This window comes from Oryctolagus cuniculus, chromosome 8 (assembly GCF_051225735.1).
Source record: "Oryctolagus cuniculus isolate XC-2025 breed Fujian yellow rabbit chromosome 8, ASM5122573v1, whole genome shotgun sequence".
In the NCBI taxonomy this organism is placed as follows: Eukaryota; Metazoa; Chordata; class Mammalia; order Lagomorpha; family Leporidae; genus Oryctolagus; species Oryctolagus cuniculus.
In genome coordinates, this window is record NC_142874.1 from 71,084,247 (window position 1) to 71,103,233 (window position 18,987).

The window sequence follows — 18,987 nt, forward strand, 5'->3', positions numbered from 1 at the left end:
ACTACTTGGATGTCAGGATATTTAAAGGCAGAATGTAAAACATGGAAATTGTGTTAATGACTCCTTGTAGAAATTGAAAATTTATGGATTATTTCCTCAACGGAAGTGATTAATTTTCAGGGTTCCTCCTATAGTCCCTTGACCAGTCCAACAATTCAGACAAAACTAAAATGGTTGGTCGGAGTTGATAATAAATTCTGTGAGTTTAGAAGAGATGAAAATTACTGGTCACTGCAAGAAAATATCCCACAATCATGGCCTCAAAGCACATTATTATGTAAACTGATCCTTTATCATTATAATCTGGTCTAAAGCTCCTTAAGCCTTAGCACATCTAGCCCATCAATTCTGGCAGGAAATGTTATGATTTTCAAGAATAAACAAGTTGGAAAATGACAGCCAAATAAGGAGTAAAGATGAACCCACCCTGCATACTATTCTATTTCATCTTAATTTTTTTATGTCTATGAAGAGAAGTTAGGAAATTGGACAGCAAAGTACATCACTTCCTAGAAATTTCAGCCCAGGCAGGTTAAATTCCCTGGCTGACCAGTATACCTTCTGCCATCCTCTCCCCAGTCCCCAACCCTCAGCCTCTTGCTCTCTTCTTTTGGGTGCATAATAGTCAGCTGAGCCTGTTTGCATATACTTTTCCTTCTGTTCTCCCATTTAGTTAGTATTACAGAGCACTTAATATGGCCATAATAAACATGGCGACATATCAGTGGACAAAACATGATTAAAATACTTTGAATCAAAAATTCTACTTCAACCATTACTTAATGCTGAATTTATGTGATTTAATTATATAAACTATAAAATAAGACTTAAAAATGTATTGTTTCTAAGAAAGTAAAGGCAATCACTTAGGTAAGACTGAAAAAAGGTAAATAACTAAAATAATTATTAAATTGGTATAAGCAGAACAGCTTTAAAAATAAAGTGACATTCAGAGTACAGAGTATCTCAAGTTTTCACTTTACAGAAGCCAAATACTGAACTTGATACACTGTTGCCTAGATATTATAGACTTCTACTGAGCAGACTAGTCTCAAAAAAATTATTTGCCATAAACAAAAGAATGGAAAACAGATGCATATTTATGTTTAACTAACTTTCTCAATTAGTTATTAGCTACTAATTCCAACTTGGAAACTTTGACGCATTCAAAAAAAGTCAAATGTGAAAAAAAGTGTAAAATAGAACCACTGTAGAAGGAAATACACCACTATCAGAATTATAAATTCACTTACCTTTAATACAGAAATCCCACTTTCTACAACAAAGTACAAAAAAATGACACACAAAAGAACTCATTGTGGTACTGTTAGTAATGGCAGTGCTTTTGTATAAAATAAAAATATATAAAATAAATCATCGGAGGTTACTGCTTGACCTAAAAGATGCTGCTTGAGACACCTATAACCCAAGGCAGAGTGCATAGGTTGGAGCCAAGCCCTATTCTAGTTATTTGAGCTCTATTCTAGTTTCCTGCTAATGCACACTCTGGGAGGCAGCAGAAGACAATGGCTGGAGTATCTGGTCCCTGCCAACCATGTAGGAGATAAAGGTAGGTAAATTCCTGGATTCTGGTTTTGGTTTGGCCCAGCCTTGGCTACAGCAGGCACTGAGGAGCCAACTCCCACATGAGAGGTCTCACCCTACCTTTCAAATAAATTAAATCAATCAATAAAAGCCAACACCAGCAGACTGAACCAGATGAGGTAGAAAGGACAAGGCTGGGGTTCAAATGTGGGAGTTATCAACATGTATTTTTCTACACTGTGTACTGTCTTGCTCTTTGAATCATATAATATACTACTGAAAACTTTTTAATAAAAATGTCCTTTAAAATATTTATACAACCTATGAAATTTATTACTTTGTTTCCTAACACCTGTGAAAAATTTTATTTTATACACTATAATCTCCAAGAGCATCAAACTGCATTTTTTAGCTCTGAGATTCAATTTCTTGCCCAAATTTTTCTCTAAACTAGCCATATAACTCTAGGTAGACCCTTAACTAGGGAGGACGAAAAAACCCAAGACTTCTTGTCATGACAGAATACAGATCTCCTGTCTGTCTCCACTAAGGAGACAACTTCTTCTTAAGCACGTAAACAAAGGTAAAGTGACAGGCTATGATTTGTGACTCCAAACTGCAATTTTTTCATCCTTTCCTCTTTTACAGAAAGCAGAACTTTTTCATAACAAGCATTTAGTAAGTTAATGGTGCATTGGAGAGTATGGCAGACAACATCATTGTTTAAAAGATAAGATCAACTGTATTTTTTGTAATATAGTGGGAATAAGAAAATCAGTTACATTTACTCACCATTGTCTTTTTTGCTTTGGCACTATGGATGAGAACATCATTAAATCTGTTTGAAGGTTATATGTTCTGCCTCACTTACTAATTATAGGAACCATAAATGAGCACTATGGGTATGTCAAGTTCCCAAAAACTAAAACTTATCTCTGGAAGGCAAGGTAAGTACTCTTTGTCACCTCCTAATATCCCTGCCACTAAGTCAGTAAGTTTGTGTTTATATGTGTGGTTACACATGAATCCTTCTACTAGAAATTATTATTGAGTGAGCACACAGCACTAAAAATGGAGGTTCGAACTCCACTTTTTTAGTGAACAAGGAACTGTCTACTTCTTATACTCAAGTTCAGCCATCAGATACAGCTGATAAGTGTAGTGTCAATACAAATCACCACGTATAAATGAGGAAACACCCACCTGACAAGTTTAAAATCACCACCTTACTTTACAAATGTGTTAACTGAGGCTCAGATATTAGATTTTCATATTAAAAAAACACATTCAGCATTTAAAGCTCTTGATTCTGCCAAGAAAGATAATCCTAGACTTCAGATTACTTTTTTATTAAATGATTTATTCAAATATACATGTAGTTCTATGCAACTTCATCTTCTAGAAAGCAGAAACTTCCTTTCACATTTGTGAAGGTAGAAAAATAACATAAAATTTCTCATATCCTTCTGTGAGGAAACAGGATTATTTTCCACTTCTTCATATCATAAGATCACCATATTATCTCCATAAACTTCGAAGATATCTGTGTTTACTGTATCCATAAATCCTCGAATCAGTATCTAAAGCCTCTTTTCTTTCATATTTGTAATGCAAACAAAACGGAATCTCTCTATAAAATAGTGTGGCTGTTTATTTGGAAGAACTCCTATCAAGATAAAAATACACATATTAGAGTTTCTTAACCTCAGCACTATTGACAATTCAGGCTAAATAATCATTCATTGGGAGGGGGCGGCTCTTGTACATCACAGGATATTTAGCAAGATCCATGACTCCATCCACTGGATGCCAGTATGAGCCCTTCTCTTGAGACAATCAAAAATTTCTAGAATTGGGGATACAGGTTGTGAAGAAAGGGACAAAATTGTTCAGATGACATCCACTGCTTTACAGTAAGTTTACAAAATACCCATTACTAGAATTCAACAAGAAAAGAATTAGATAGTAAGCTTCCTGGATAGCTCAGACAATCATGCTTGAGGTAAAAGCTGATTGCAGTAATTTTTGTTTGGATGACGTCTTTTGAGGTTTATTTAAATTTTTGGTTGTTTTTATAATTCTATCCTTCTAAAACTTGTGCACATTTATAATTCTCAGTATAACATTTGTAAAGAGAGAAATGTCTCCCAAACAACCCTTGAACTGCCGGCATATCAATGAACTTATATGACCCTGTTTTTCTTCTTGCTTTTAACAAAGACGACAAAATAAAAATGTCTCAAATCAATTTCAATAAGGGGATTGAGGGGAGTTACATATGCCAACTGAAAACAAAGTCCAGGTGATATGCATTCCTTTAACTAGTGACAGTTCTGCTTGATTCATCAGCACAACCACTTCTCCCAGAGATTAAACTGGTAAAGATTTTGCAAGCTATGAAAACCTGTTTATAGACAGCTTAAAAAAAGAGTAACTGGATGCAAGACTGCAGCACACGTAAAGGCTATCACTAAAGCAGGGGAAGTTTTAATCCCTCTGGAGATCGTCTGGGTAAGTGAGCAAAGGCTCTAGCTGACAGCACAGATAATACAATTCAGTTCCAGGCCACAGCGCTCTATTTGTTTTTGTTGTTTTTCTCGTATCCTATCAGTAGCCTGTCTCCACGGGTTTGTCTGGGAAAATGATAAATAGTAAAGCAAGCAACCTTCTCCATCCAACTAAATCATTCTCCTAGCAAGGACAGCAAGCACAGCTTTGGAAAAGATCATCTTTGTAAATGCACATTTCAGTATATATTAAGTCCAACTCAAAATCTATGAAAACAAAATGCCTACAGAAAGATATGTATTTATACTGAGCCTCAATTCTTTGAAGTTCAAACATATAAAATAAAAAAAGATGACAATTATCAAATGTTTATAAATATGTAAAAAAGGAAAATATAGATCTGCGAATTGCTCCCCATCAAACTTTGGTAACTAAATTACAGTAAATTGCTTATAAATCAGATTTGACTATTAATGATCATCAAAATACAAGGATTTAAAACCTAGTATTAAATTATTCTCTAGGTCAAGAAGCCAGAATCTAAAGATTTTGTACATATATAAACTGCATCAAAAAATCAAATTCATTGGGCAAAAAGGGAAACATGAAAAGAATAAAGCACATAGGAAAGAATCTTAACAGAGCCTCTATCTCCTGGGGATACTTTTCAAAGAACTTTTAAAACATCAGAAACAAAATAAAAAATGCTAAGAGATGGAAGTCTGATAAAATATAGAAAAGAAACTGACCATTCTATATTTAAGTTTCTACACTCCACATTTTGTACTTCAGGCCAATATTTAGACAAACTTATTCCACAGAACTATTCTCTCAGATGGAATGGATATGAAAAATGGAAATAATTAAGATTATAAGACTTACTGTGATCCATAAATAATTATAAACTACAAAAAAAAAAACTAAGTCCTTAGAATAAGAAGCAATTTTGGTAATATTGCTGTTTTAAGGGGCAGATGCTACATGTAATCTAAAGGAGGACTTTAACACTGCCTGCATTTTAACATCAATGATCTGATAAAATAAAAATTAACAATTTATCAAATTCATCATTTTTTCATTATTTACTTATTTTCTTATTTATCTCTAACAAGACACTGTAATTTCTTTTTGGCAATTACAGAAAGCAACTTAATACCAACATTAAGCAATCTTTTAATTTAATGTTTCCAAAACCAAGTTAAAAAAAAAACCCACCAGATTCCATTCAAAGGGAGGCTCTAAAACATTTTGGAATCTAGAGCTTTATTCATTAAGTCAGTCTGTCAAGCAATCATATATTAATTGAATAGATATTTAAGGCAATCTTTTGTATTAATTGAAAGTGTGAATAAGGTCCTCCCTCTATGATAATAAAAATGCATAATTTTCAAAATGTATGCAATATCTTTAATACATTATAATCATTAACCTTTTATTCTTTCCTGGTTATACAACATATTCTAAGAGAGAAAAGAATTCATTTGGGTGTAACTAGAACACAGAAATAGAAGCCATTTGAAGCAAATACAGAATACTAAAACTTAAGTCTCCCAATGTTTTCAGACAAGCCTTTTTTCATATTACCATAAGACTTTAATATACAAACTTTACCAGAAATGCTAGTATTTCACCAAAACAAGGAATTAGTGACTTCTTTGCATTACCCCATTCAAAAATTGGTGTTTATACTAACCAGAGACTATCAATATCTATGTCAAATCAGAATGCAAATGTCTTCAAATAAAAGGAAGGTAAATATGCTCTTACATAATACTGGCTAATAGGGTATGCAAGTCCTAGCTAATGATATGAACAAAATATAGTGATTTAAAAGTCTGATATAAAATCCTAGTTTCCTTAGCAGTCAGTTTACATAATAAAGATGTTCTTTGGTTAATAGAGTTAGGCACAATACTTTTGCTTATTTATACTTTGTATCAACATTTTAAAACAAAAATTACATTGTTTATCACTTCATTTTGTTACATCTCTCCTCAGTTTATTCAGAGTATAGTAAACAATCAAATATTAGGAAAATTTGTATTTTAAAACTATATAGTATAAATTTTATATAATATGAAAGTTTCAAAAGAATTTATGGACATAAAGAATTGCCAACTTCCTGACAAATCAGCGACATATGAAACAGATAACGCTATAGGATAATGGACAGGTGTTTAGAGATAAAGGCATCCTTGCCTTTATTGTCTATTAGTGATAGAGAGAAGAAAAGCAATTTAATCTCTTTGAGTAGCAATGTTCTTATCTTCAAGATATAAGATGAAATATTACTCTAAAGGGTTACCAGAATTACAATGATGTATGTAAAGCACATTGCCCATTATACAGTAAGTTCTCAAACAAAGGCGGTAATAATTTTTATCTTATACTAATATTTCTGGATTTTTCTGATTTCTTCAATGTATTCAATTTTTAGTCAAACCAAAAGTACTTATAATTGTTATCTCAGAGTAATACTTCTGGATTTTGATGAATCCCTTCATATTTCCTAATTTATATTTCAATTGAAATATAATACCTAAAAACCTGCAGTGAAATACACAAAGGCATACTTTATTAATAAATTTTCTGTACATCTACCTATACTGTTAAAGATGGATATTATAGGGGTCGTTGTCGTGGTATAATGAGTAAAGATACAGCCTGCAACACTGGCACCCCATAAAGGTGCCAGTTCAAGTCCCAGCTGTGCTACTTCTGATCCAGTTCCCTGATGATGGCCTGGGAAAGGAAGTGGAAGATGGCCCAGGTCCTTCGACCCCCACACCCATGTAGAAGATCCAGAAAAAGTTCCTGGCTTCGGATAGGCCCAGCTCCAGCAGTTGTGGTCATCTGGGGAGTGAACCAGCAGATGGAAGATCTTGCTCTCTGTAACTCTGCCCTTCAAATAAATAGATAAGTCTTAAAAAAGAAGAAAAGGCGAGACATAATAGTTTTCTCTTTCCTTCTTTGTGTTTCATGAAGAAAATCCTTGGTACTTAATGAGAAGATGTGGCTTTTCTTACTCTCTGGAGGAACGTAGTAGGTTGAGGTCATAAACTTGAATTTGAAATATCAACTTAAGCCGGCGCCGCGGCTCACTAGGCTAATCCTCCACCTTGCGGCACCGGCACACCGGGTTCTAGTCCCGATCAGGGCACCGGATTCTGTCCCAGTTGCCCCTCTTCCAGGCCAGCTCTCTGCTGTGGCCAGGGAGTGCAGTGGAGGATGGCCCAAGTGCTTGGGCCCTGCACCCCATGGGAGACCAGGAGAAGTACCTTGCTCCTGCCATTGCATCAGCGTGGTGCGCAAGCCGCAGCGCTCTGGCCGCGGTGGCCATTGCAGGGTGAACCAACGGCAAAGGAAGACCTTTCTCTCTGTCTCCTGTCTCTCTCTCTCTCTCACTGTCCACTCTGCCTGTCAAAAAATAAAAATAAAATAAAAAAAGAAATATCAACTTATAGAAAGTTGGTTACAGAATACTATGCTCCTTACCAGTTTTGTAACAATATACTCAGGACAATCAACAATCTCCAAAACATAGTCCTGAATGCAACAGAAAGAGAAGTGTTATGAGAAATTATTAATTATTTTATGATGGTTAAACTCTCAACCAGATTATTTCCTCAAAGTCATCAGAGTAGTTAATGTAAGTCTTAACTGTAGTGTGCAATCTTTTAGTCAATAAATATACTTTTAGGCACCAGTGTTGTGGCACAGCAGGTAAAGCTGCTGCATATAACATTGGTATCTCATATGGAAACTGGTTTGAGACCTGGCTGCTCCACTTCCAATCCAGCTCCCTGCTAATGCTCCTGGGAAGGCAGTGGAAGAGGACCCAAGTGCTTGAGCCCCTGCACTCACATGGTAGATCTGGAAGAGGCTTCTGGCTCCTGGATGCACCCTGGCCCAACTTAGGCCATTGCATCTATTTGGATAGTGAACCAGCAGATGAAAACAAAGCGTGCTCTTGTGCTCGCTCGCTCTCTTACCCTCTCTCTCTCTCTCTCTGTCTCTTCCTCTCTGTGTAACTCTAATTATCAAATAAATAAAGCTTTAAAATGTATATATATATATATTTATTCCTGGAATATTCAAAACAATACTAGTCACACATAACCCCCAAGAAAAAACTACATACACTATGTAGAACTGCTGATAAACTGAGGAATTAAAACAACTATAAAAATACTTTTTTTTTTTCAAAAAGAAACAAAACTTAACTCAGTAAATCTTTTGCTTTCTGATTAGCAAAATTATAGCTGATGTGAAAAATCTGACACGTCCCAAAGGCACTACTTTATAGTGGCCTCCTTCACATGAACTATCACTATGTGTCTCAGGTACTTACTTGCATGTATCAGTGAATGAAACACAAAAATTCTTGCCCTCGTAAAGCTTACAAAAGAACAAGAGAGAGACATTAATAAACCCAGTAAATAAGCAAGCAGATGGCAATAAATATAATAGAAAAAAATAACTTAGTAACATAGAAGGGGATCAAGAGAACCAGAAACAGAAAATGGCTTGGAACATCTGTGGTGTCAAATATTTGACAGTCTTTTTCTAAGAGGATCCGTATTATTGTTCCTTCACATAGCTAAGATCTCTCATAGGAGTATGTACTAGCTGTTCTAATTTTTGAAAGCTGTATTATAATTGATAATACAAAACGAAAAGAGTTTTGTAGGGCATGTCTGTTTTTTCCTATCATTTAACACTCTGTGATACGTAACAGGTGCTAAAGAGATAATTGGTAAATGACTATAAACCAGCCAATAACAAGAAACAACTCATCTTGATAATTTGGGTCCAAAAACCTTTAATTTTTAAACTTTACAGGTCAACTAATTTTTTTCTTACCACATCAGACAGTACACATTCTTGCCTTGTCAGCCATATAGTCTTACGTGCTAACTATTCAACACTGCCATTGCACGGTAAAAATATCAATGATAGTAATTGAATGGTTGTGGCTGTGTTCTAAAAAACTTTATTTATAAGGTCAATCATATAGTATGGAAGTTTTCTGGTCTCAGCTTTATCTGGTATCTAGCTAACAGCCTTAAGACTTCTGTTAGAATCAGCCTTGTGTCACAGTGGGTTAAGTCGCTGCCTGCAAATCCAGCATCCCAAAAGGGAGCTAGATCAAGTCCAAGAAACTCTAGTTCCTATATTATTACATGAAATACTTTTTTTGTACTTTAATGGAAAAAATAAGGCAACAATCTAATTAGCTTATCATTGTCTTTGCTTTTTCATAACAAACATATACTCTGTCATCAAGTATCTTCATGCACACAGCAACAATATGTAACTTTCATGCACTACATCTGCCTGGCCTAACTGACTGAAAAGTTACTGAAAGGTAATTATTAGTTGTTGATGTGCTATATCAACATGATTCAAGGCACTGATCTTGTTCATGTACACTGTCCCTTCCAGAACACACTTTATTAAAATGAAAACCAGATTAGAAACTGCCCTTGACATATATACATAGCAAATAAATTCACTTTGTGTTACTGAATAACTTCTCTAGAATAGATTTCTAAAATCTCTAGTCAAATTTCAACTAAGAAGCCAAATAGTCTAAAACCTCTTGCATCACTAAAGTCCTACCTACTTCTGCCCTGAAAATCAGGTGGTCAAGTCTGAAACAAAGTCTCTTCTTGCTGAGGGAGCTCGGAGCACAGGGACACGGTGATAATGTGAGTCTTGTGTAAATGGGTTACCAAGCCAACATCAGGCGCTGCTATAAGAGCTGAGAAGCAGCAGGCCTTACCGTCAGGGGAAATGAATGATGGCAGAAATAAAGCTGACATTTTACTTTCCATTTTCAATTACATTTTTTCCCATGGTCAGTTTACTAAGATACTCCTTACACACTGTGGAATTCACTGTTTTTACTTTTGAAGTTAGAAGGTTTTTGACATATATACAGACCTATAATCACAACAACCAAGATACAGATCATCCCAATTTTCTCATGCCACTCTGTGGTGAATTCCATTCCAGTCTCAGGTCTTATTGTGATCCTCATAGTCCTGCCTTTTCTAGAATATTATATAAATGAAATTGGTACACTGTGCAGCATTTCACATCTGGCTTCTTTTACAAAGCAAAATACTTTCGATATCCACCCATCCTTTGTAGGTGTCCATAATTTGTTCCTCATTGTAGTTAGTATGCCATTGTAGGAACATATACCACTTGTTTACTGACACCCCATAAGATGGACATTGGGGTTGGTTAGATGATTACAAATAAAGCTGAGGTAAACATTTACCCATAGGTCTTTGCATGAACAAATGCCTTCATTTCTCGTGTGTAAATACCAAAGAATATGACTGCTAGTTAATATAGTCAATATATATTTAATTACATAAAAAGCTTATTTAATTTTTTAAGAGAGAAGAACAGGAGGCTGGCGCTGTGGCATAGGTTATGCCTCTGCCTGCGGTGTGGGCAACCCATATGGGCACCAGTTCACGTCCTTGCTGCTCCTCTTCCCATCCGGCTCTCTGCTAATGGCCTGGAAAGGCAGTGGAGGATGGTCCAAGGGCTTGGACCCCTGAAACCATGTGGAAGACCCGGAAGGAGCGCATGCCTTCTGGCTTTGGATTGGCTCAGCTCTGGCAGTTGCAGCTATTTGGGGAGTGAACCAGCAGATCGAACACCTCTATGTCTTTCCCTCTCTATATAACTTTGCCTTTCAAATAAATAACCTTTAAAAAAAGGCAGGGGGAGGTAGGAAGCGGCACTGTGGCACAGTGGGTTAAGCCCTTCCCTGCAGTCCCAGCATACCATATGGGCACAGGTTCAAGATCTAGCTGCTCTACTTCCAATCCAGCTCCCTGCTAATGTGCCTGAGAAAGCAGAAGATGGACCAAATGCTTGGGCCTCTGCACCCACGTGGGAAACTGGAAGAAGCGTTTAGCTCCTTGTTTTAGTCTGGCTTAGCCCTGGCTGTTGCGGTCATTTGGGGAGAACACCACCCCCCCCCTTGCTGCTCCCTCTTTGTAACTCTACCTTTCAAATAAATAAATAAATCTTTAAAAAAAGAACACTACTGATTTTGTACAAATCTATGAACTTAGGAATGCCCTATGTAAAATATATACAAAGTTTTATATTTATTTATTTCGTTTTTATTTGACAGGTAGAGTTAGACAGTGAGACAGAAAGACAGAAAGGTCTTCCTTCCGTTGGTTCACCCCCCAAAAGACCGCTGGTGCTGTGCCGATCTGAAGCCAGGAGCCAGGTGCTTCCTCCTGGTCTCCCATGCGGGTGCACGGCCCAAGCATTTAGGCCATCCTCCACTGCCCTCTTGGGCCACAGCAGAGAGCTGGACTGGAAAAGGAGCCACCGGGACTAGAACTGGCACCCATATGGGATGCCGACAACGCAGGTGGAAGATTAACCAAGTGAGCCACGGCGCCGGCCCCAAAGTGTTTATATTTAACTAAAATCAACTAGTTATCATAAGTAAGTCATCTACCATAGGGCCCGGTGCATACCTACTGACTGCTAGCTGTCCAAGTTTAACTTTCCTTTTCTCCAATGTGTCTAGCTCCCTCATCCCCAACTCATATAAAGTGACAGTTAATTTAAATCATCACTTGTTAAATCACACAATAGGTGCACACACACACTCATATTATTTTTGAGACATGGCTATTTTCATTTATTTTATTAAACTGCTCTTACTTTGGATGGAAGACTAGGAGAACCTTAAAGAAGCAGAGCCTTAATAAGGGAAACTTTCCAGGTAAGTATCACCATCTTGTGTCAAAAAGGAGTAACTGCAACATCAAATTTATTGTCAAATAGTGAATGTTTCAGTCACAAAAATGGCACTTTTATTGTTCATATTCATATTATTAATGTTTCCTATGCACTTTTTAAAAAGATCAACAAATATTCTCTTCTACTAATGACTTTAAAACATTCAATATATAGCTTTGGGTTTAGTTCTTGCCTTACAGGGAACATCAGATGAGATTCTAGGAACATTAACAACATAGGAAGAAACGTTTTCAAGTTTAAAAGTTTCAACTTTAAAGTCAATGGTTAGTTAGATACTTCTGTTCTTATTCCAAACTATTTTTACATTTGTAGCACTTTATTAAAACAGTTAAAAGATTATTAAATAGAATAAATTATTATAGGCTGATCAGACATCTGCAAAAGAAGAAAATATGCAGCTTGACAAGTTTTTCTTTTCCAAAGAGTAATAAATTTTAAATGAAATGCTAAGGTGTCCTTCAACTAACTGTCAGCCAGAGATTTTGTTACACAACAGCAGCCTTAAGGCTGATTTATGGCTTTTTTCCTCTTTTTCTGAAAATCATGTGATTAAAAAGAAAAGTCATTTTCCCACACCTGGGTAATATTTGCTTGCTTTATGATCTTTTTGAAGAAAGGAACTTTTAAATGACAAGAAAGTTAGGGAAGGTGGTTCCTGACAACAGAAAACAAAAACCCCAGAGACCTATTTAGCGAACAGTATCTTTTTATATAGCATTTGGAATCTATATTATTGTCTCTCTATTTGTCACAAAATAAGACAACTGTAGAACTTTAATGATATAACCCAAGAGTCAAAATAATTTTGAAAAATACAGTATTTTAGCAATAGAGCCAGAACTAGAAAATAAGAATCTTGGCATCTGTCTCGTTCTCTTAATTCTTCCACTGTTTGTATCAAACTGTGAATTTCATTCTTTTCTACCACTTCCTGCATATGCCATGCTGGCCCTGTTATCTTTGTTCTCTGCAACCTGGCAATTCCCGTTGTCCTCTAGATCTATGTGCATGATTGTGCTGCTTGGATTAGGCAAAAACCTCTCTCCTAAGTTGTGCCTCATCCAAAAATTCATGCAAAAATATTGAAGTCTGAAATGAGCTATGTGAAAAACTCTTAAAGAAAAGGTTCAGGCCAGCGCCACGGCTCTTACTAGGCTAATCCTCCACCTGAAGTGCCGGCACCCGGGGTTCTAGTCCCGATTGGGGCGCCGGTTCTGTCCCAGTTGCTCCTCTTCCAGTCCAGCTCTCTGCTGTGGCCCGGGAATGCAGTGGAGGATGGCCCAAGTGCTTGGGCCCCTGCACCCGCATGGGAGACCAGAAGGAGGCACCTGGCTCTTGGCTTCAGATTGGCGCAGTGCGCTGGCTGTAGCAGCCATTTGGGGGGTGACCTTTCTCTCTCTCTCGCTAACTCTGCTTGTCCAAAAAAAAAAAAAAAGGTTCAAAGAAGAAAGTCATATAATTCCTTATAAAATAAGTCTAGTATCATAACTTCACCATAGTTAATAGAATTAAAGTTAAGAAGTCAGGAAATTTATAGTTCAGCATTCTTTTAAAGCTAAAAGAAAATTAATTAAGATGCTGGCATTGTAGGTTGATACCAGCATCCCATATCAGCATGCGGGGTTCAAGTCCCAGTTACTTCCTGCTTCAGAACCCATTTCTTGCTAATGCGTCTGGGAATGCAGTGGAAGATGGCCCAAGTACTTGAGCTTCTACCACCAATGTGGGAGACAGAATGGAGTTCTTGGCGTCTATGGACATCTGGGGAGTGAACCAGCAGATGGAAATCTCTCTGACTTTTAATAAATAAATCTTTAAAAAAAATGAATGGAATAGAAGGAAAGGGAAGAGAAATAGCTGGTTTTATGTAACTACAAGGATCAGGCCAGATAAATGTTTAAGCTCCTTACTTTAATGGGATATATAAATTAGAAGCTTTAGAATTATAAAACTTATCTAAATGTCATTAACTCACTTTTATCTTACTTATTTTTATGAAAAAAAGAGAAAACATTTCTTTATTCAGATAGTAAATGGTGACAATTTTACTTTCAACTGTTCTCTTTCCATAAATAAACATTTTAGTTTCTCTTCAGAGGTTCTCTTTGACAGCTCTTCCAAACATCTGTCAATTAACTCAATGTCAATTAAATAGTCTGTGAAGGTCACCGGAGTTTAAGATTCTGAACTAGATACTTTAAATCTTTTTTTCAAAGTGTCAGATAGTTACATAAATTCTTTGCAGTATTAAGAGAGAGCTGGTGTTATCAATGCAGAAAGAGACACATCGGCAACGAGAGAAACAGAATACCACACTTGACAAGTTAGAAATATTGTTCAAAGAATAAGAATTAATTCTTCAGTTCCTAAGGCATGAAACCCCGGCACTGCTATGGAAATTATCAAGAAACAACTTGGGCGTGAAAATAAATACTTGGGAATCATATGAGAAGTAGAGTTAGAGCTTAGAACTACAGCTGATTCTAGAGGAAGACTTGTATATCTGATTGTATTGTGGCTCAACTTCTGAGACTTAGATTAACTGCAGAAGCCCTAGGCATGGAAGTCATTTAACAGACATTGAGGACAGACATGGGATTTTTACTTTTTGTTTTATTTTGTTCTTAATGACTTTGAATTCAATATTAGTCCACAGTGTTCAGCTGGCAAATAACCCTGGAATGCATAAGCAGAAGCACAGTCTTCAAATTAAAGGCAGGGAGAGTCTCACTAAACTCTGTACTGATGAGATCACAAGCTATCAGAGCACATTCATTTATGGATGTCACATTTTTAGAGAGAAAGAGACAAATGAACAATAGTTGAGAAAAAAGCAGATGCTGATGATCAATTAAGAATGTCATATGAAATAATCCAGGAACTCAAGCCTGGAAAAAAATATTGATTAGTCTGATAGAGTACAGAGAAAAACATCAATAATTTTCACAAAGAACAATATAAAAAGGTATAAAATGTTTCCAGATTTTAAAATAAAATCAAGTTGATATGCAGAAAATTTAGGGAAATAAGAAGCTGAATTCAATAAAATAAAGACTGAGAAAAAGATAGAATGCTCTATTTAATGAATTAAGTTTCCCAACAGTGTAGGATGATGAGAAAGGAATAAGAAACGATGGGTAGGGGCCAGTATTGTGGCATAGCAGGTTAAGCCTCAGCCTGCAACACAGTTCCAAGACCCAGCTGCTCCACTTCCAATCCACCTCTCTGATAACACTCCTGGGAAAGCAGCAGAAAATGGCCCAAATGCTTGGGTCCCTATACCCACAGGGGAGACCTGGATGAAGCTCTTGGCTTTGGCCTAGCCCAGCTCCAGCCATTGAAGCCATCTGGGGAGTGAACCAGCAGATGGAGGTTCAATTTCTCTCTCTCTCACTATAACTCTCTCTCACTCTCACTCTCTCTTTCTCACTGTTACTCTCTCTTTGTAACTCTGTCTTTCAAATAAACAAAAAATACATCTTGGGGAAAAAAAGAAGGGTAGAAATTTTCTACCGGGGGCCAGTGTATCAGAAGCATTAACCAGATTATTCAGTCTTATAATAAGCCATTTTGCATCATCAAGAAAATAACTTCTTTTATAAGCCATAAATATTATAGAAAATTAAACATACTTCTAGTCACATGTTGATCTCATCAAATATTATTCACTGGGGCCGGCGCTGTGACGCAGTGGGTTAACACCCTGGCCTGAAGTGCCGGCATCTCATATGGGCGCCAGTTCGAGACCTGGCTGCTCTACTTCCTGTCCAGCCCTCTGCTGTGGCCTGGGAAAGCAGTGGAAAGCAGTGGAAGATAGCCCAAGTCGTTGGGCCCCTGCACCCGTGTGGGAGACCTGCAGGAAGCTCCTGGCTCCTGGCTTCGGATCGGCGCAGCTCCTGCCATTGCGGCCAACTGGGGAGGGAACCATCGGATGCAAGACCCCTCTCTCTGTCTCTGTCTCTGTCTCTGTCTCTGCCTCTCCTCTCTCTGTGTAACTCCAACTTTCAAGTAAAATAAATAAATCTTTAAAAAAATATTATTCATCAAAGATATTATAGGGGAAAATTCCAGGGCACTGGTCTGTACAATGAATTTTTTGGATATGATCCCAAAAGCAGAGGTACATCAAACTAAAATGCTTCTGAACAGAAGAAACAACCAACAGCATGAAGAGACAACTTATGGAATGGGAAAAAATATTTATAATCCATTTATCTAATTAAGGGTTAATATTTAAAACATGAATATATAAGGAATTCAAACAACTCAATAGCAGCAACACAAATAACACAACTAACAGATAGGAAACATACAAGTAGGCAACAGGTACATTAAAAGACACACACCATTACCAATCACCAAGAAAACACAAATTAAGACCACGATAGGGTATCCTCTCACACTGGTTGAAAGGTAAGTGATAGTGTGGCTAGAGATAAGGAACAGTTGTATATTGTTGGTGAAAAACAGTGTGGAGGTTCCTCAAAAAAGTGAAAATAGAACTACCAGCAATCCCAGTACTATGTATACATCCACAGCAAATGAAATCAGCAAGCTGAAGAGATACCTGGACTTCCATGTTCACTGCAGCACTATTCACAATAGCCAAGAAGTATAGTGGACCTAAATGTTCATCTACAGATGAACAGATAAAGGAGACACAATGAACAGAAATAACAGAACACTATTCAATCTTTCAAAAATAGGTAACCCTGTCATTTATTAAAATACTGATGAATATGGAGAATATAATATTAAGTAAAATAAGCCAGGCATAGAATGACAAATACTGCATGTCATACTTATATGTGGACTCTAAAAAAGGAAATTCATACAAGCAGAAAGCAGACTGGCAATTCCAAGGGGCAGAAAGTGGATTGAGGAGATGTTGGTTACAGGATACAAAACTTCAGTTACAGAGTAGGAATAAGACCAAGACATCTATTTTAAAACATGGTAACTAAAGCTAATAACAACATATTGTATACTTAAATATTAATAGAGATTTCATCACAAAAATAATTATGTGAGATCATGAGTGTTAACTACCTTGAATTAGTCATCCTACATATATACATCTATCAAACATCATGATCTACACAATAAATATACTTGTTCATCAATATCCATGATGGATAGCAACTCCCCCCAGTGAAGACAATACAATCTAAATGCTGAATACTGTTAATACACAAGGGTGTAGTATTTACATGTAACAGGATGCACTCCCTCCTATATACTGTAAATTATCTACAGATGAGTTATGAAACCTAAAATCGTTATACTGTATTGCTTAAGAAATAATGACAAGAAAAAGTCTGTACATGTTGAGTACAGATGTAATGTTTTTTCCCTACATAAATTTCTGATCTGCAGTTCGTTGAACTGATGGATGTGGAACCTACAGACAAAAAGGACTGATTATATATATATATATATATATATATATATATATATAAATATAAATATATATTTTCTCAAAAAACTAAATTAAAAAATTTAATAAGGAAAGGAAAAACTTTGTGCTACAAGTATGAATTAAGCCACATTTTAAAGCCTATAGCTGCCAGTATTGTGGCGCAGTGTGTTAAGCCACTGCACAGGACACCAGAATTCCATGTGACCACTGGAGTCCTGGCTGCTCTGCTTCCAACAACTCCTTGCTAATGTGCCAGGGAAAATGGCCCCTACCACCTACATGGGAGTCCTGGGTGAAGTTCCTGGCTACAAGAATTGCAAAACCACTTTTCCAACATTGTTGTAGAAAGATGACAAAGGTGAAACTGGAAGACGACCTTGGAAGAAAGCTACCAGATCTGATCACACTCATCACATGGCAAAGACACTGAACGTGACTTTGATAAACAATATTAAAAACTAATAGGCATCCTTTCCTCAAATACTTCTGGGAAATTAAAGAAATACAATTCATTTAATCTTTTATTGTCCACAAGTCATGAGGGTTGCTTTTTCATTCTGACGTAGCTGAGGATAGTATTGTCAGAGGCACAGGACTTACAAGCAGGAAGGATGGAGAGAAGTCATCCAAGAGTACATCTCTAGTCTTTATGTTGGAGGTAATTTTTGGAACACAATTCATTTGAAAATCGGAAATTATGTACATTTAACTTATTTGCCGACATTTCTATATATTGTTAATTAAATTTTTCCAGGTTACAAGAAATAATTATAAAACCAACTTTTAATTAAGAATGTTAGGACCAAAAAAAATGTTATGTCTTAATTAACCCACCAATTACACGCAGTTTTTAGTTTTTAGTTTCCAGGGAAACTATAAAGATAAATAACAGTTTATCACTTCCTTAACTCAAAAATACAGTTAGAAAACAATTATGCACACTGACTTGTTCAAGTCTTCTGCCTATCTTCCATACTTGGCCTGAGTTGAGAGGTCTTTTTTCAAAAATAAATTAAAGAAGCAACACATTTACTAGTAAAAGAAAACTAAAAAAAATTTCATAAACTTTAAGAAGATCATTTTTCCCCCTAAGATTCAACACATCTATGAATCAGATGCTTCCAAGGAAGCCTCATAAGCAATAGCCCAACAAATAACAGAAACTCTAATATTTAAGCATTTCACTATTACTGAGCATAAATAATTAACCATTTGCTTACTGTTCTAAAGTCTACTAGGAGTGAAAAAATTCCAATTACCATCAATCTAACTGGCATCACACAATCTAGTTAATCTCCTGTCCTAGCACATGTTGTCTCAGCAAAATGGACACTTGATGTGACTTCTCTTCACACATATATACCTGGAGGCAGGTAAAAGGCCTATGGAAATGCAGAAATACCACTTGAGACCACAGACAACTTCTCACAAAGAATACATTAGATGGAACAAATAGACACTCAAAAATCCAATTCTCTGTAGAAATATACTTTCTGAAAGTTTAATGACAGAGGAGGAGATAGTAAAAAGCTACAAAACAGTTTTCATTAGTACTAAACAATAAGTAATTATAAAAATACTGACAGAGTTCTCTCCTTTTTCTTACTCTAGTTTTGAAGATCAACTGAAAAGGGCCAGCATTTGGCCTAGTAATTAGCATGCTATTTTGGACATTCATATCCTATGTCAGAATACCCGGGTTTGAG

The 18,987-nt window shown here is 36.4% G+C and overlaps 1 protein-coding gene and 1 long non-coding RNA gene across 15 annotated transcripts in view; both read right to left on the reverse strand.

Moving 5' to 3' along the window:
- Window positions 1-18,987, reverse strand: part of AFG2A (AAA ATPase AFG2A) — a 307,467-nt gene that overhangs the window by 167,669 nt on the left and 120,811 nt on the right. The window contains exon 15 of one of the 14 annotated variants that reach the window (XM_089302527.1): window positions 16,557-18,663. The exons of 12 other annotated variants lie outside the window; for them this stretch is intronic. In XM_089302527.1, the coding sequence (XP_089158653.1) occupies window positions 18,631-18,663 (33 nt within the window). In that variant the 3' untranslated portion in view covers window positions 16,557-18,630. Of the gene's footprint in view, window positions 1-16,556; window positions 18,664-18,987 lie in introns of those variants that run through there. One more of the 14 variants, XM_089302523.1, reaches the window with a different exon arrangement.
- Window positions 5,210-7,470, reverse strand: LOC149125047 (uncharacterized). The gene is made up of 2 exons (XR_016211997.1): window positions 7,332-7,470; window positions 5,210-6,955 (listed from the first exon to the last, which is right to left on the reverse strand). It is a non-coding gene; the product is annotated as an uncharacterized LOC149125047 (long non-coding RNA).